Raw genomic sequence first — 18,090 nt, 5'->3', positions numbered from 1 at the left:
GCTAAAGAAACATTGGCTGGAAACCCCATGCCAGCTGGTCAGAGCCCTAAAATAGCTTTTGTGCTCCTAAAGGTGTATAAAAAATGCATTAAGCACAAGAAAAGGTATTTTTATACTTTCTAATTATTCACCTGAGCAGAGTATCAGCGGGGCAGGCGTGCACAGATAGAGCACTCACCTTTAGGAAACTTCAACATTTCTTGGGAAGCAATTTAAGTTCCAAACTAACGTTTCCCCTCCTGTGTGGCTACAAGAAGCAGAGCCAAGCGCTGTGAGCGTGGGACTGTAACGTGTAAAATGTGCGTGAACAAAGAGTTTGCCATTCAAAGGAACAAACCTTTTATTTTCATGCGGAGGTGGGGAAAACCAGGGGGAAAATGCCACGCTAATTTGAGCGATTGTGTGAAGAGATGAGAGTCAGAAGTAGGAGAGACCGTGGGGGAGCTATGGATTTGAAGAAATACTGACAGAACAACTGTAAACAGCTGTGGCAAGATCTGGAGGTTTGGACAGGTCCCCGCTCAAAGTGCTTGCTTGGATCACTGGAAAAAAAAGGGAAGAGCATTGGCACTAAGAATAAAGGCAGACAGTGTTTGGAGAGCAAAGAGCTGAAAAAGATAAGGTTTGCCTTTGGAAGTAAGGAAGAAAAGGGATATTGATGATTAGGTTTGTTTATGTTGGGGTGCTCTGGTTACAGTAAAATTTAGTGGTTCTTTTTGAAGCAAACAGAAAGCCCAAGAGAACTCAGAGTGGATTTAGAGGGCTCAAAAATAAACAGAGCTGTGGCCTGGAGAATCTAGTATTTGTAAACAGGCCCTGAACAAGGCTCGTACGGACGGGGAGCTTGTGAGCAACGGGGAAACGGCGAAGAGGGGACCGGAGAGCCCCGGGGTGATCTGGGTGCGGAGGGACCTCGGCAGGGCCAACCTCCTGCTCCAAGCTCCGAGGGCAAGGCGGGCTGCTGAGGGGGCGGCCCGGCCCGGTCCGGGCCACCGCCGGGTGCCTGCCCAGCGCCGCCCCCCGCGTCCCCCCCCGCCCGCGGGCGCCGCCCGCCGCGCCGCACCAGGCCCCCAGCCCGGCCTGGCCCAGCCCCGCAGGCCCCGGCTGCGCCCGGCAGGCCCCGGCACGGCCGCCGGCGCCGTACGAGCTGCAGCGGGGTCAGGCCAGGCCCCGGGGCTGCGCCAGCACCGCGGGAGGGCACGGTGAGGCCGCTGGGGCGGGGGGTGCCAGGCTCCGGTGTCACCAGGCACCCGCGTTGTAGGCTCACGCATTGCCAGGCTCCCCCTTTGTAGGCACCCACGTTGCTGGGAACCTGCGTTGCCGGGTACGGCCGTTGCCAGGCAACCGCGTTGTAGGCTTGCGCCTTGCTAGGCACCTCTGTTGCTAGGATCCTGTGTTGCCAGGCGCTCCCGTTGCCAGGCGCCCACGTTGCCAGGCTCCCGCATTGTATTTTCCCGCGTTGCCAGGCTCGTGCATTGCCAGGCACCCGCATTGTAGGCTACCGGATTGCCAGGCGCCCCCGTTGCCAGGCGCCCCCGTTGCTAGGCAGTCCGGTTGTCACGCCCCGCGTTGCCAGCCTCCCACGAGGCGCCGTCAAGCCCCGCCCCTTAGCGGACTGAGAGGCAGAGAAGTTCCGATTGGGTAAAGATGGTCACGTGATAGAGGACGGTGGCCGAGCAGGGCCCGGGAACGGCCCCGCAAGGCCGGGTGGGCTGGCGCGTCTTCTCGTTTCTCATTGGCCCTCCCGCATCACGTGGCGAGGGGAGCCGCTGAAGCCGCTGCGTGCCTATTGGCCGGGCGTCGCCGGGGGCGGGCGGGGGAGGTGCGCGGATGTGGGCCTCGGCGCGGGCGCTGCCGGCGGCGCTCGGTCTCGCGCGGCGGCTCCTGGCGGGCAGGGCCGGCCCCGGGACGGTGGCCGCCGCCATGTCCGATCGCTCCGCGGCGGTGCGGCCCGCGCGGCGCCCCAAGGATGTGCCGCGGCACGTGTGGGCGCGCGAGCGGCGGCGGAGCGCGGGCACGGGCCTGGCGGGGCCCAACACCGTGTACGTGCAGGTGGTGGCGGCCGGGGGCCGCGACGCGGGCGCCGCCGTCTACGTGTTCTCTGAGTTCAACCGGTGAGGCCGGGGCGAGGGTCGGGGCCGGGGGGGTCGGCGTTTGCGCTGTGCTGGGGCCGGGGGACAGGGATTTGGGCTGTTCTGGGGTCGTGGGCTGGGGCCGTGCCGGTGCCGGTGCGCCCCGCCGGGCCTGCCGTGACGCCCGTTCCCCCTCAGGTATCTCTTCAACTGCGGCGAGGGCACGCAGCGCGCCATGCAGGAGCACAAGTAAGTGGGGGCAGCCGGGGCGAGGGGGGCAGCCCCGGGGCTATGCCCGGCCCTGCTCACTCTCGGCCGCCCCCGTCTCGCCCCTCAGGCTGAAGATCTCCCACCTGGACAGCATCTTCCTCAGCCGGGTGGCCTGGGCCAACGTCGGCGGGCTGCCAGGTGAGTGGGGGGCGGCCGGCGCCCCGCTGCAGCCGGGTCCTCTCGCCGGCCCGGCCGCCGGCAGCAGCGGTCCCAGAGGTGGCCGCTTTGCAGGCTGCCCGGCGGGTGGAGCGTGGGGTCTCGGCTCTCGGGGGAGGAGAAGCGCTGTTGGAGCTGCTGGGGTGCACCTGGGGCTCTGCGGTGCTCCCAGCTGCAGTGTGGTCTCTGCGATGATGCGTGTGAGCACGTGGCGGGAGAGGCACTGCCTCCCAGCCCGCATGGCTTTGTCCTCCCGAAATCTTCTAGAGTAGAAGGCACTACCAGTGTTAACCAGCGTTGCGTTGCCAGCAGGGAGGTGTTCATGTGTCAGAATAATTCGAGTTCAAAGGGACCTGCAGAGGTTTGTGGCACACCCCTGCCCTCAAAGGGGGATGAGATTAGAACAGGTCGCTTGGGAACTTGTCCATTAAAATTCTGGAAATCTCCAAGAAAGGAGGATATTAACAGTCTGTTTTTTATCTGTGGAGTTAAGTGCCTTGTTGAAACTGCCACAAGGCTGAGGCAAAATGGAATTTGGATCCAAGTTCAGCTCTGGCCTTCCTGGCGAGGCCCAGCGCTCCTCGGTGCTGAGAGGGATCTTCCTCATGTGACCTGCCAGCAGTCAGTGGGGCTGTGATAAAGCTGTTTCTCTGCTTTCTTTTAGGTATGATTCTCACATTAAAGGCCATGGGACTTCAAAGATGTGTTTTCCTAGGGCCGCCAAAGCTGGTAAGTAGGGGAAGCTTGCTGAAGGGGGAGGGAACCCTTCAAGTGTTAAAGCTTACCTTGGAATTGGGGGAGCTGGTGTCAAAGGAGTGAATCCTCGTACAGGTGTAAAATGCTGGTCTGAGTTAATGCTAGCCCCAAGGTTCTGCTGGAAGGGCTGGCTTTAAAAAGCAGATCTCTCCAGTTACACACAGGACCGCGTCAGCTGCTTAAAACTGTCTTGTCAGCTAATATTCTGGTAAATTATGTTTTGAAAGAAGGTCATCCGTTGTTCTCCTGTCTGCTCACTCCCCATTTTCTTTTAATAGAAACTTGATTTCTGATCTGCTTTCACATGGTTCTTGCCAGCCTAATGAGGTGTCTAGGCTGAAAATTTCCAGTCCTCAGCATTATTGTATTTCCTTGCAATATCTGCTGACTAATTATATTGATGGAAGGGATGGGGAGAGCGGTTCTTTATTTTCCTCTCTCTAAGTGAGTAACGCCCACGGGAGGTGGGACACAGGCCCAGTGCTTCCCGGCGGGCTGTGGCTGCCAGTGTTTGCCCCTGGGCGTTGAGCCTTCCACTCCACTGAAAGCAGGGCTGCACTGCTGGGGCGTGCCCTCCTGACACACTGTCTCTCTTCCAGCAAAACTACTTGAAAGCAATTCGACTCTTCCCTGGGCCCCTAAAAAGGATGGATTTAGGTATGTAGTTCAGTGACCTGTGGCTTACGTGGACTTGTAACTTTTTGTTTCAGCTGTAGCCACGGTTGCATTGAATGGTAACACCTTCAGAATAAATGCCTCCGGTTTTGCTCCACTCAGAGAAAGTGTTAAACATTTGTTTTGATCTGATACGCTGTTCAACTCCACCCCAAGAGCGGCCTGGAAGAAAAACAGTGTTACCAGCTCTGTTCCTGGTGGGCGGCTGCCTGGCTGCAACACAGCGTTCGGTTTTAAACCACGGCAGAGGCTTGTGACCTTGCTTACTGTGGTACCATGGGCTACTGTTTGTGGGTGCTGGGCTTTTAAGAACTTTAATTATTCATTGATCTTTGTAGTTGGGCAGAGAAAGGGAAGGAGGACGTTCAGCAGGTTTTGTTTAAGAAAGGGAAAACATATTTTTCTGATTTAAATTTTTGTAGAGTGTGAATCTCTTCTTATGAACGTGTTAATGCTGATTTCTGATTTCTTCCTAGCTGTGCAGTTGCACACAGAGCCTGAGTACAAGGATGAGACGATGACAGTCTACCAAATACCTCTTACAGGTGAGCATGTGACACTGTAGTCAGACAGCAGGAGCACTTGTTCAGTAACCACACTTTAGGTGGTTAAAGGAGCAGCTTCTCTTTGCAAGCCTGAGTAAGGAGAGGTTTATTAATTTGCATGTGTTTCTCAGGAGAATAATCTCTTTCAAAGAAACAACATCTGCTGAGTCAGGGCCTTGGTTTGTTTCTTTAGGTGTGGGTGTATAGAATGACAAGTGAAACACGACTGGATTCGGCTTTCTTAGCCGACTGAGTTTTCTTACTGCTGGAAACTGTGATGGTTAGAGTACAGGCACAGACTTGACAGAGTTTAGCAGTTGTGAGAGAATCCGAAGGACTTGGGTGACAGGTGGCTCCTGAAATGGGTGACTAGAGTATGCAAGCGCAAGCCAGACTCGGGGGAAGAGCTCTGTATTTTGGTGCAATTTAACCATGACTGTCATGGAAGAGGGAATGCTGCTCATGCTTTTCTTATCGGTCCTTTTTGATTGAGTGATCTTGGTCTGGTTTTATTGGATTTGGGACAGGAAAGCCACTCGTTGCTGGAGATGCATTGCCTCAGAGTCCCGGAGCATCAGCCCGAGGTGGAAACAGCCCTAAAAAGGACACAGGGCCTGGATCCCCAAGAGCTGCGCAGCAAAGCTTGGAGGAGGGCAAGGGAAAAGAAAGCCCAAAGAGAACAGGTGAAAAAATGGAATGATCTTTTTAACTTAAATGCATATCCTTAATTTGGCTTTATTTCACTAGTCCTCTGAGCCTTTTGCGCTCTGGAAGTAAGGTCTGTAGAGAAGCTCAGCTGAAGGATTACATGGAGCAGAATGAGTTCTGGTACTTTGGAGGTTGATGCAGTTCTAATAAGGCCTAGAAATTGAACGTGATTCCTTCTTGGGGTGTGATTAGGCCCTGTAGTAGTTTGCCCTGGCTGCAGTGGCTGCTCCAGCCTTTGTAATTCAATTAGGAGTGGATATTAGGGTTGACTATTTTTCAGTCTTGGGCTTTATCTTGGCTGCTTGTAGCTGAAACCATGGGTGCTCTGATGCTTGTAACATTTTTGCTGCTAGGCTCCACGCTGGCTGGAGGATGACGTTCCTGTTAATGCTTTAGCAAACATTGACACATTTGGGCTTTAGGAAAAATGAGTCTGTGATGATTCTGAGTGGTTTTGTTTTCTTCTACAGGTGACGAACAGAAGCGTGCAGGCAGGCATCCCGATCTGGTGATGGCTTTCCTTTGTAAAGTAAGCTTGGACGCAAACATGTCTAAATCAATGTAGAATAAAATATAAGAGTATTTCAGCTGGGCAGGACCTACAACGACCACCTAGACCAACTGCCAGACTGCTTCAGGGCTGACCAAAGGTTAAAGCATGCTGTTAAGGTCATTGTCCGAATGCCTCTTAAATACTGACAGGCTTGGGGCATCGACCACCTCTCTAGGAAACTCATTCCAGTGTCTGACTGCCCTCTCGGTAAAGAAATGCTTTCTAATGGCATTAGGACATTTCATTTCTCTAAATAGATTTAATTGGAGATAGCATTTTCAAGCAGGACTTTGAAGCTATTTTGTGATTCTACTTTTCAAAGGTCAGAGTAACTGTAGCATGAGTAGGAATGTGTAAAAACTAGAGACTTTTTTTAGAAGTGTTTTTTACAGAGCAGGCAATTGAGAGTATAGAGGTTCTGTTCTTAATGGTTACAGTAGGGAAGTCTGCCCTTACTTGGATAAAGAAGGGAGCAAGAAGCAGCAGCAACAATGTGATATTGGAAACCAGAAAGTCTAGTAAAAGGTTTTTGGGAGTAGATTAAACTAGTGGCTGTGGAACTGAAAAGAAAAGAAAAAAAATCCCTTGGCTTGTGGGGAAATGCTTGAACGGGAAGTATGTGGATCTTGTTTCCTGGCCCTCTTTATTTGGCTGGTAATTCTGTTTTATTTAACTGTTTTCAGATTCACCCAAAGAAGGGAAAATTCCTAGCAGCTAAAGCTCAGGAGATGGGCCTGCCAGTGTGAGTACAAGATCCCAGCCTGGGGAATGGGCAACACCAGGCATGCTGGTGTTGGCAAGCTAAATATTTCTATGGCCTTGTTTTCAGGGGAACTCCAGCCATTCTTCCCATAATTACAGCTCTCAAAAATGGGGAGAGCATCACTTTTGAAGGCAGAGAGGTAAGATGGTATCTGTGCTTTCTGCTGTGGCTTTGCCATCCTCCCTCCTTTACTGGGCTCCCAGGGTGACAGTCATTTTGTGCAGAACGTTTTGCCTGCCAACAGGTGTTGGGACACGTGTGGTTTTTTCTGTTTTTTTAACACCCATTCTTGAGGCAAGGGTAGGTGATGGGCGCCTGCCTGTTCTCTCTCATCCCTGCTAAGAGGTTGGCATGGGTTTTGCTGGGTTTGAGCTTTGAGTCTCTACTTTTGGTTGGTGACTGGTCACTGTTCCAGCCTCAGCTTGTTGCTGGATGTGGCTCCTATTTGGAGTATGTCTGGGGCTGTTGCAGGGGTATGATTAGGGAAATAGGCCCTGAAGTGAATTGATCTGTGAGTATGGCTGTATGTCTGCTATTTGTCAAGGCTTCTTCATCTCCCCTTCCCAAAGCTGCTACAGGTCTAGGAGTGAGCCAGTGGAATTAATCCCTGCATGCTTTATATCTGGGGTTTGAATGGCTGTGTAGCTTACTGTTCCTTACCCTCCTTACCCTTCTTGCTCTACTTGCACCTCTTAGACAAAAGAAGTTCAATGATTCCTGTGGGCAGGGTCTTAATCTCTCAAACACTAGTCTGAAATGAGAGGCAGAGCCAGCTCTGGCCATGTCCAGATGACCTGTAATTGAGGATCCTAACCTGGAAGGTAGAATTATCTTTGTCATAAGAATTTCCCAAAGCCTTTATTTTCTTAACCACACTTTTGCTACCATCTGAATCTGCTGTGGGAACCTAGAAGCTGCTAAAATTCCCTTCCTTACATTAGGTTGTGCTTTGCTCTGAGACCAGGATTTGTTGTTACATAGCTGTCGTGGTTCAGCCCCAGTCAGCAACTCGGCACCCTGCAGCCGCTCGCTCACTCCCCCACACCTGTGGGACGGGGGAGAGAATTGGAAGAGCAAAAGCACAAAAAAACTTGTGGGTTGAGATAAGAACAGTTTAAATAATTAACATAAAATAATAATGATAATAATGATTATGATAGTAATAACAATAATGATAATATAATAAAAAGGAAAAGGGAAAAAACCAAACACAAACGACACAACCGCTCACCACCCGCCGACCGATGCTGCCTGTCCCCGAGCCGCGATTGCTGCCTCCCTCCCCCAGCCAGCCCCTCCCAGTTAACATACTGGGCATGACATTACATGATATGGAATATCCCTTTGGCCAGTTTGAATCCACTCTCTTGGCTGTGCCCCCTCCCCTCCTGGCTGCTCGTGCCCCCGGCAGAGCACGGGAAGCTGGAAAAGCCCTTGGCTAGTACAAGCACTACCCAGCAACAACTAAACCATCACTGTGTTGTCAACATTGTTTTCATACCAAGTCCAAAGCACAGCACTGCACCAGCTGCAGTGAAGAAAACTAACTCTATCCCAGCTAAAAGCATGACAACAGCAAAATGCAAACCTGAGTAACGAGAGCAGAAAGGGAACAAGAACTGCAGTGCCTGGGTTTGCTGAGCACTGGGAGAGCCCGCTTGGAGCTGCCTGCCGGGGCTGGCTGGTAGAACAGCCGCCGAAAGAGCCGGGCATAAAGGTGCAAGAAGGACTGCGTGTATAGCCTGATTGTGGTGTGATCTTTGTGTATCTGCCTGCAGCTCTTTCCTGAAGAACTGTGCACCCCTGCTGATCCTGGCCCAGTGTTCATTGTGCTGGAGTGCCCTCACGAGGGCTTTGTGGATGCCGTCTGTGAAAACGAGACCTTCCGAAGGTAGCAGGGCTGGGTAACCCCTGGAGTCTTTGGGGAAGACATCTGTGCTGAGCTTTGCCAAAGAGCAGCTCCTGTTCTATTCTAGATGTGTTGGTTCTTGTGGCTGAGATCTGAGCTGTTTGGCACTGTTAAGGAGCTAGAGATGCAGGAAAGGACTGGTGGTGCAATTTTTGGCCTTTTAGGAAAGGCAGGCCTGTGTAGGGCATGTGAGTTCTGTGACTGTGACAGGCCTGTCTTCCCTCAGGCACCTCCAGAGAAGGAAATGTGCACTGGTGTCTTGCGGGGAGCAGTGCAGAGACTGCCACTTCCCTGTGCGGTGGAAGCCTGGACTGCACGTAACCTCTCTGTAGGGCTTGTGCAGAAGCACGTTAGGCTTCTGAAAGACCCTGCAGATGTTGGTTGCTCTTCAAGGAGAGGATCTGCCCTGGTGGGGAGAGCGTAGGTGTCAGCAGATGATGAGCTTGAGCCTTGTGCTGACCACGATGCGGAGCCTGGAGCTCCTGGGCTGCGCTCTTAAGATCTGTGCTCTGCCTGCCTCAGGTGGGGCATCTCCGGTAGCACCAAATGGGAGAGGGGAGGGGATGCCAGGGTGATGGAGGACTGAAGCGCAGGTATTCTTTCTGTATTTAAATGTGTCCCAGGTACCAGGAGGGACTTCCTGAGAACCAGGTGGCCTTGGTTATTCACATGACTCCGGAGCCAGTGCTTAAAGACAGCCGCTACCAGCAATGGCTGGAAAGGTATGTGATCATCTGGTTACTTGGTTTCATGTCGCTGTTGGAGGGCAGCATGTTCTTATGGTACAGATGTTTTTCCAGATTAGAAGTAGCTGTTGGCTGGCAGCAGGGCTCTGCTGGCTCAGGTGAGATTTCAGCTAGTGGCTCAGGTGTGCTCATACACCCAACTCTAACATGGGGCTGAAGCTGGTGTGTATTTTATTGTCCTTTTCACAGATTTGGACCTGGAACTCAGCACTTGGTGCTCAATGAAAACTCCTCTGCTGTGCACAACCCACGCAGCTACAAGATCCAAACTCAGCTGAACCTCATCCACCCAGAGATCTTCCCTCTGCTCACCACCTACCAGAGCAAGGTAGGCCAGGCCCTGCTTGCCTGTGTACCTCATGCCCCTGAGCAAAGAACATGTTTAATGTCACTCTTCTCCCTGTAGGAAGAAGAGGCTGTGTGTAGCGTGCCCATCGTGCGAGGAGAGTGCCTCTTGAAATACCACTTCAGACCACAACAGGAGTGGCAGAGGTTGGTGGGGATTTTTGACTTATCGGGTTTTTGGGTGTTGGCCTGAAGCAGCTTCTCAGTGTGAGTCTGTGCTGAGGGAGGACGGTGTGTCGGCATCCTCTGCATATTCCTACTGGCGGCCACGAAGGGGTAGCTGCCAAGCTGTCAGCTGTGGCTTGATGGGTGTGTTCCTGTCCCTGAAAATCTCAGACAAGGTGTAGGACACGCGTGAGCAAACCACTGAGAACACCACCTGCCCATAGGTTTGGAGTGTTGTTTCTGTCCCTCCCTCTTGTAGCCTCATGTGCTCCTCTGTCCTCTGCTTTGACCTCATACGCTGCGCACCCGGCCGTGGCTGTGGCAGGGAGAGGCTTTTTGGGGGCCCGGTGAAAGTCTTATCAGGCTTTCTGGGTCTTCAGCTGGTATCAGAGCTGAAAGCCCCAGGTGGTTAAACAGTTGCAGGCTTCTCCATGGTGCTTGCTTTGTGGGCAGGTAGGTGAAGCTGCTCAACGGGGAGGGGACCCTGTGGTGCAAGTGGATGCCGGCTACCATGGCTCAGATTTCTGGCTCTGTTGAGCACAATAGGAGGACCCAGCTGCCAGGAAGAGTTTGTTTCTCTGCTTAAGGTGTCTGAAGGCCTGTAGTACTTACTGCACATGCTCTGATGCAGGACCAGGACACAGGTCCCTTATGCTTTGGAGCGGTGCCTGGAGCCCTTTTGGGTGGCGTTGCCTCTCCAGGAGACTCCACGCTGCCTCGCAGTGCCCTCTAGTGTCTGGCAGCTCTCTGGATCCAGTCGGCGCAGGGGAGCATAGTGCTATTCCAGGAGCTTCTCCAGTTTGGTGGAATGATTATTTCTGTGACGTGGCTCAGGCCAACCAGGCCGTTTTGGCATGCACCGCACTCATGGATGTATCTTCCCCCACCCCTCAAAATGGAACCTGGAACGGGCGTTTGACCCTTTGTTCTAAGGCTGTTTGGGCACACTAATTTGGCACTTTGCTCTGAAAAGTGCTATTTTTTTCAGTTCCGGCTCTGCCCCGTCCTGATACATGGCCTGTTCTTTCAGAGATGCTGTGACTGTTTGCGATTACAATGCATTTGTTAGTGAAGCCTTGGATCTCCCAGACTTCCAGACTCGTGTGAAGGAGTGCAAAGAGAGCCTGTCTGCTGTACCAGGTAAGGATCAGCAACTCGTCTTGGATCGGTGTAATGGGAAGTAGGAGGTCACAGTGACCCACTGCTTTAGAGCCCAGACAAAGCTGTGAATGTGCAATTTTCCTGCTGCTTTAGAGGTGGTCTTAAATCCTCCCGGAGCCGTGCAGAGGGCAGGCTTAGCACAAACTGGATTAGCTCACTTCAGTTGGATTTATGTGGTCCTGTGCTTCTGGTTTTCTAAATCTTCTGGGTTTGGGGTTTGAGCGCTGTTGGGGGCAGTTAGAGACGAAGCACCCATGTGATATTTCTCTGAGCCGACCAGAGCTCTGCTTGTGTTGAATACTGGCATAGCAGCCACAGTGCAAGTCCTGTGTCTGGGAGCAGCCTTGCTCTAGAACCAGCTCCCTGTGGTGCACTTTCCTCTGAATTCGGTTGTCCCGTTGGCGGTGAGGCTTTCATGGTACGACACAGCACTGCTCGTTCACTCTTTGGATCCTGATTCTGGGGAGAGTCGGGGCACTGTAGAACAGGAGTCGCGTCCCTGTTGGACGGCCAGCTCTGTCATGGGCAATAAGCAGAGTTCTTGTCTGCCTGCCTTTGGAGATACAGTTATGCATTGTGAGGTGTTTTCTTGGTGGTGTTTGTTCTGTCTTCTGTCTTCCCTTGGAAACCTTGCTGCTGTAGGAAAGCCAGAGGCTGAGGGAGGCAAAAATGAACAGGCTGGACATGTAGACTCTGGAGTTACTGGGCTGTTGAACTAAATGGTGTCTGTCGGAGCAGTATGTGGATAACACAAATTCTTGATGTCTGTCTTCTCCAGGAAATGTGAGTGCTTATCCCGAAATTGTGTTCTTGGGAACAGGATCTGCAATTCCAATGAAAATCCGAAATGTCAGTTCCACGCTGGTAAATACCAGGTAAATCCCAGCGTCATGCTTCTGCTTGGAGAGGCCCGGTGTTTCAGGAGGGTGTTCCCCAAGGGCTGTTTTGACCAGTGTGTTGATGACACAGGGAAAGTGCCCCTGTTGGGGAGTTTGTAGGACTTTGGTTTCAGGCCCCTGTCTCTCTGTAGGTAGGGAAGACTTGAGAGCCACTTGTAAAGCCAAACATTTAATGTCTTAATTCATTTTACCATCTGCCCCAAGGGTGTGTTCAGCATCAACACAAGACCAGAAAGAGCTATGCAGACACAACAGTCTTTCTAAAGCCTTGGCTAATAGGACTGGAGTAGCATTTAGAGGTGTAGAGCACTGAGAGCTTTCTGCCTTCCAACCTGTAAGATCCTTTCCCTGATGGGGCCTGGTCAGAGCTCATACAGCAGCTGCTAAATGTCTTTGTCACTTGTCTTGCCAGCTCTACCCGATCCCTGCTCTTGGATTGTGGAGAAGGAACATTTGGACAGCTCTGTCGCCACTATGGAGAGCAAGTTGACCAAGTGCTGTGTAACATAGTAGCTGTGTTTGTGTCTCACATGCACACTGATCATCACTCGGTAGGTTGGGTGTGTTGGAAGGAGCAGGGGTTCTGTGCAGGCATGCTCTGCTCTGTGTGATTCAGAGGTAGCTGCAGCTGATGAATGTAGGCTGCCATGCTGTTAGGGCTGCACTTCCCCTGTGCATTCCCCAGGCACTACCGAATCTTTCTGTGTTTCTAATCCCCTCTTCCTTCCCATTAGGGGTTCCTGCAGACTTGCTGGAACCATCCAGAGTTGTAATTTTTAAGCAGTGTCCAACCCAGCTTCCTTCAGTGCTTTGCAATAAAGAGTCGCAGAAGGACCAGTTTGGTCCCTTCTAGCCTGGGCCTGATCAGGGCAGGCTGTTTGCTGGTCTGCAGTCGTGTCTGGAAACCACACTGGGTCTGAGATGTTGGGCAGAGACCTTCTGCTCTCTACCTTTTTGGGAGCAGACACAGCAGCACTGGGAAGGGCTGAGGGGCTTGTGGGCTGCTGGCCACCGGCTTGGGGGTGTAAGCAGCGCGTTGCAGTTGCAGCGGCTCAGTGCATTGCGGTTACTGCTAAAGCAGTAATCAGGGATTTCTGACTAGGTTTTCCAAAAACTGCAGCTCAGCGAGCTGCAGTAGCACTGTTGCCACTCACACCCCAGATATCTCTGACTACAGCTTGCTGTCTTGTATATTTCCTTGGCAGGGCTTGTTGAACATCCTGATGGAGAGGCGGAGAGCTTTTGTGAGTAGCATTGTTGTTTCACTGCTCCTGAGCTTGCCTTGGAGTGAGGGGAGGGGAACTTCTGAGTAGTGGGAAAGCACTGTTATTTCCCTAGGTATTTCTTCTCTCTGATCTGGTATATACCTAGTACTGACTTTTCCCGCACACACCCCTTTGCTTTTTCAGGCAGCCCTTGGTCAGGCTTTCAGCCCTCTGTTTCTGATAGCTCCTGAGCAGATCATGCCTTGGCTACATGAGTATCACAACCACTGCGAATCGATTCTCGGAGACATCAAGTGAGTGTTCTGTGTGGTATGTGGAGAAATGTCCTTGCTGGGTCCTTACTCAAGGTAAACTACTGTCATCTGTTCCCCACACCCCTTCGTTGAAGGCGACTGACTCCTTCCACTGTGTGCAGAATTAGGATGTGCAGTTTGCCAAGGGGAGGATCGGGTTTGTTACTCGGTTGTGCTACTTAACAGAGGCTTACATGTGGCTTCCCTGCATGTAAGTTTTCTAAGCAAATTCAGGAGAGGGGAGTTGGGCAAGTGAAGAAAGATTCCTGGAAGAGAGAATATTTCACAGTGGGGAAGAAGTGGTTGGATGAGTTATGGGGCACTGGATAGTGAAAGCAGGGGGAGAAACAGATGGGTGCACAGAAATGTCTTAAGGTGCTGAACTGGGAATAGGAGAAATAGGCGGCTTAAAGATAAGATCAGGTTTTACTTTGCAGCTGTCCTTAGTTCTCTCTTCTCCCCTCCCTCACAGAATGATTGCTTCCCAGTCTCTTGTGAAAGGCTGTGAGAACATCAAACCTAAAGCCAAATGGTTTGTCAGTTCTCTGTTAGAGAACTACGACTTGGCTGAGGTAAGCTCACGAGCTGGCAGGTCCAGTTGCTATGAGGGTCAAGAGGGGACGTGAGGTCTAACGCTTGTATCCTTGTTTAGTTTCAGACTTGTGAAGTCCAGCACTGTAAAAATGCTTTTGCATGTTCAATGATCCACAAATCTGGCTGGAAAGTAGTCTATTCTGGTGACACAATGCCCTGCATGGCCTTAGTACAAATGGGTAGGTGACAAAAACCCTCTGCTTGAAGAATCTCTTGGGCAAAGGTCTCGAACTGTTGGTATCTGAAGCGGGGTCCCCCAAACCCTTGGTGCTATGCCTGCGACACAATGAGGGGCTAAGGGGGGAAACGAGAGTTCTTGTAGGCAGCTGAACTAGTCTATATTCAACTGAAGGTTAAATACATTATTATTTACACAGGGAAAAATGCTACCCTGCTGATCCATGAAGCAACGCTGGAAGATGGCATGGAAAAAGAAGCAATAGAGAAGACGCACAGGTGGGCTTTGTTCTGCTGCCTCTCGCTGTTAGGAAGGTGAAGATGCGGAGCTGGGCTTTGTCCTTGGTAGAGAAAGACCCAAGTCCTGTAGATGGTTCTGGCGCACATAGAGCTCTTCAGCACTAAAAATGGTGTCACTGCACCAGCTCTGTAACTCTCACAGCTCCTCTGGGTGTCCCCTGAGAGATATGGGGAAAGCTTTTTAAGTGGACAGTAGTAACTCTACAAATAGACTAGCCCAAAGGAAAGGTCCTCTGCTTGGTTACCTTTCAGGACTAAGCTCAGGAGGTAGAAGAGTCGTCATTCCCTCCCTCCACCAGCTAACTGCATAATTCAAACTGTGTGTGCAGCCAGTGATGCTGAGCGCTGCCCCAGCAAAAGTGGAGAGACCCGAGAGCAGCTTCTCAGAATGACATGTGAGTTACAGTGCAAGAGAGCTGGACTTGCTGGCACCCCTGGGACAAGTATTTGAGTCCCTGTCCCCAGTTTGTGGAGCTCTTAGCTGTAGAGCTCCAAGAAAGTACAGGTGCTTCCCTGCCCTCTGAGTCATTTGAAAGTCAGAGACTTACCACCAGTGCAGGTTGCCAGAGGAGGAGGTGCCTGGGCGTGCCTGAAGCAGCAGGAATGCCGAGTGCCCAGCCAGCGTTAGTATCTAGCCTTGGCTGTTGGTGTGGTGTGACCTCAGGTGCTTAGGTGCAAAGCAGCCTGCCCTGCCCCATCAGAGGGGCAGTGCTAGCCGGCCCGCGTGTGACCGGGGTACGCGGTGCCCTGTTCCTGTTGCAGCACGACTTCCCAGGCGATTCAGACTGGGATGAAGATGAACGCAGAGTTCATCATGCTCAATCACTTCAGTCAGAGATATGCCAAGATCCCGCTGTTCAGTGAAGACTTCAGCGAGAAGGTTGGCATTGCATTTGATCACATGAGGGTAAGTCGGGAGCTTTGAGCCAGACTGTGGGAAAGGTTTCAGTGTTACTTTGGGATGGCTGCTCATGAATTATTCTCCACTTGTAATGTTGTATCAATACCCCAGCTCCTTCTGAGGAGTAATCATCTCTGCACCAGCTCCTTTTGCTGCTGGCAGCAGACATCACCAGCGTGGGGGAGGATGGGTGGCACAGAGTGAGACAGGTGCTGATGGCTCTTGAGAAAAGGGATCTCAACACGCTGGGTACTTACCTTGTGTCGCCTCTATTCTGTGCGTGCTACTCCCAGCTGAAGACCTGATTTTGCTTCTGTTCCCACTCCCTTCTCAATTGGTGTGCTGCAGAAGGCATCCAGGCACCAAAAGCTGCTGCTGTAGATTGAACACGGTCGTAGCAGTGAGAAGAGCTCACTAATCGGTCAAAACTTATAGAGCGTTCACATTGTTTCTTGTCAATGTAAAGAAAATGTAAATAACTTGGCCTATGGGATCTGTGAGCTGGCTGCTGTAGGGTTAGAAATGATGACCTGCCTGCTAGTGTAAATGCAGCTGACAATCGTCAGCGAGGTCAGGGCTTCTCTGGGCTGGGGCTGCACAGAGGCAGAGGTGGTGCCCTGCCCTCTGAACAGGCAAAAGATGGGGCAGAAGGAAAACAGAAAGCAATTCTCATGCAGGTGTTCCTGTACCTGATGTATTTCAGGTACGTTTTGGTGACTTTCCAACCATCCCCAAGCTGATCCCACCTCTGAAGGCTTTGTTTGCGGATGACATAGTAGAAATGGAGGAGCGGAAGGAGAAACGGGAGATGCGCCTTCTGAAGGAGACTGCTATAGCCTTGGACAGCCTGGCTGACGGCGAGAACAAGGAAGCGCCGTACCAGAAACGGAAACAAGCCAAGAACCATCAGGAACTACCAAACAAGAAGCTTAAAACAGTAAACTGAAAGAAACAAGGTTGGGAATGCTCTGCTCCGTAAGAGGTGCCTTGCTCTCCGCAGGCCTTGGGAGCGTGCAGGGCCAAGGGCTGCCCGCAGGCACCATGGAAAAAGGGGCTGGTCAGTGTCTGGGTTTGCTTGGTCATCGGTGGGTCTCCGTGGGCTGACGCCACCGAGCCTGCTGTTAGCAGCACGAGTCCTTGCGGCGACACTACCTGCCCATCCAGTTCCTGTTCCCGGGCCTCGCCAGTCCGTGTGTCATTTTTCTCTTTTAGCCCAAAGTTCTTCTCCCTGAACTGTTTTAATGTTTGGTTTTATCCTAGAATCTATTGCTGCTGTTACATTATCAATTGCGACCTTTGCAGGAGATCTGGATTGAGAAGCCCTCGAGGGGCTGTGGATTCACCAGAACAATGCGAATAAGGTCTCTGGGTTATGAGGAATGTAAGGAGGTATCAGAAGCCAGCTCATAGGAGGAAATTTCACAATAAAATGGGACCCGATTAATTTAGGGATATGAATGCTGCTCTGTTCCCATTTTATTTTGGGTTTCTCAGCTTTTTCCCCCCCCCCCCCCCATAAGAAGAGTTTTCCAAAGCCTTTATTTAGAATCCGAATAAACCACTCAGCATTGTCCTAGAGGCTGTGTTTTGTCTAGATTGCTAATGAGGACTTAGGACAAATACCTGAATTTCTGGAGAATGACCTCTGTTGGCTGCTGCTGCAGCTTTACAGCATTGGTGTAAAGGCCAAGATCTCACCCCGGTGCCGGAGCCTCGTGCCTGTTCTGGTTTTTTGTGCCAGCAAAACTATGTCTGCCTCTGCTACCTGACATGCAGGAGCTTTGCTTCTGTCAGTTTGAGCTGGTACCAGCTGGAGGGGGCTGTTGAATGGCTCCAGAACAGATAACAGCATGTCCTCTGGAAGATCCCAGTCACAGAATCACAGAAGGCAGGGTCTTAAATATTCTTAATCTGAATCTGCTTAGTGCTTTCTGAAGTGAGATTACAGCCCCACATCCCCACAGCCAGGGGCATAGGTGGCACCTGGGCATCCATTTCACAGAATTGCAGAATCCCAGAATGGTGGGGGTTGGCAGGGCCCTCGGGAGCTCACCCCGTCCCACCCCTGCTGGAACAGGCACACCCAGAGCAGGGGGCACAGGGCCCTGTCCAGGTGGGGTGTGAATGTCCCCAGGGAAGGGACCCCACAGCCTCTCTGGGCAGCCTGTGCCCCTGCTCTGGCACCCTCTGTCACCGGTCCTGGTCACGGGGCATGGGAAAGCTGGCGCAGCAGGTCTGTGGTTAAGGGAAGAAGCATTTTTGCGGCTGGCTGTGGGTCGGCTTTGATTCTTTCCCAACCCGTGCAGTTACTGTGTGGGTTGGTAAGCAGGAGGGGGAGCTTTGCCCTGTTTAAAATAAGGAGCTTGGTTTCAGAGGCAACTTGAAGGCAGTGGGCCCCCAAGCGCCGCTCCACAATGATACCAGCACCTAGAAACAATTTAAGGCTTCATTTTAAGGTGATGGAAAATGAAAACACAAACTAGCAGCAGCAAAGCATCTTTTTGATTAGCTGTGCTTTAATATGATGCTTGTCTGAAGAGGAAGCTGGGCTGTGGACACAGCTGGGCTTCTAAGGAGAGCCGGGGACCTGAGGGAAGGTGGAGCAAGTGTGTGTTATGGTGCAGGTGTGAATATGCCCTCCAGGGAGGGCATGGCTATGGCTGGGGTGAGGCCGGCGGCCCCTGGCCTGCTCAGGAGCCCTTGGAGAAGCAAATCTGTCATTTCACAGAAGTAAAGAAGGGTCTTTTAGGTAGAAAACGATGACCGCCTCCGCGCACACAGGTGTCGGTAAGGTGCGAACGCCGCCGCGCAGGGAGGCCGTAGCGCACAGGCTCCAGCTCCAGGCGCTCGCCCGTGCCCGGTGCGGGGAAGGGGCC

General features: G+C 52.0%; 1 protein-coding gene across 1 annotated transcript; it reads left to right on the top strand.

The window, feature by feature from the left end:
• Positions 1–1,803: 1,803 nt before the first annotated feature.
• Positions 1,804–16,792, top strand: ELAC2 (elaC ribonuclease Z 2). Its single transcript, XM_064466848.1, has 24 exons — positions 1,804–2,114; positions 2,271–2,321; positions 2,410–2,480; positions 3,163–3,227; positions 3,854–3,911; positions 4,406–4,474; positions 5,002–5,157; positions 5,653–5,711; positions 6,419–6,477; positions 6,565–6,637; positions 8,277–8,389; positions 9,031–9,129; positions 9,343–9,481; positions 9,560–9,645; positions 10,694–10,803; positions 11,603–11,699; positions 12,136–12,274; positions 12,929–12,967; positions 13,133–13,242; positions 13,715–13,814; positions 13,895–14,015; positions 14,214–14,292; positions 15,076–15,220; positions 15,918–16,792. Exons 1-24 carry the CDS (start codon positions 1,831–1,833, stop codon positions 16,158–16,160), a joined length of 2,565 nt encoding a protein of 854 aa, XP_064322918.1. The 5' UTR covers positions 1,804–1,830; the 3' UTR covers positions 16,161–16,792.
• Positions 16,793–18,090: the final 1,298 nt, after the last annotated feature.

This window comes from Phalacrocorax carbo, chromosome 16, assembly GCF_963921805.1.
Source record: "Phalacrocorax carbo chromosome 16, bPhaCar2.1, whole genome shotgun sequence".
Taxonomy (NCBI): domain Eukaryota; kingdom Metazoa; phylum Chordata; class Aves; order Suliformes; family Phalacrocoracidae; genus Phalacrocorax; species Phalacrocorax carbo.
The sequence above is the reverse complement of the archived record's forward strand: the minus strand, read 5'-3'. Positions and strand labels throughout refer to the sequence as shown.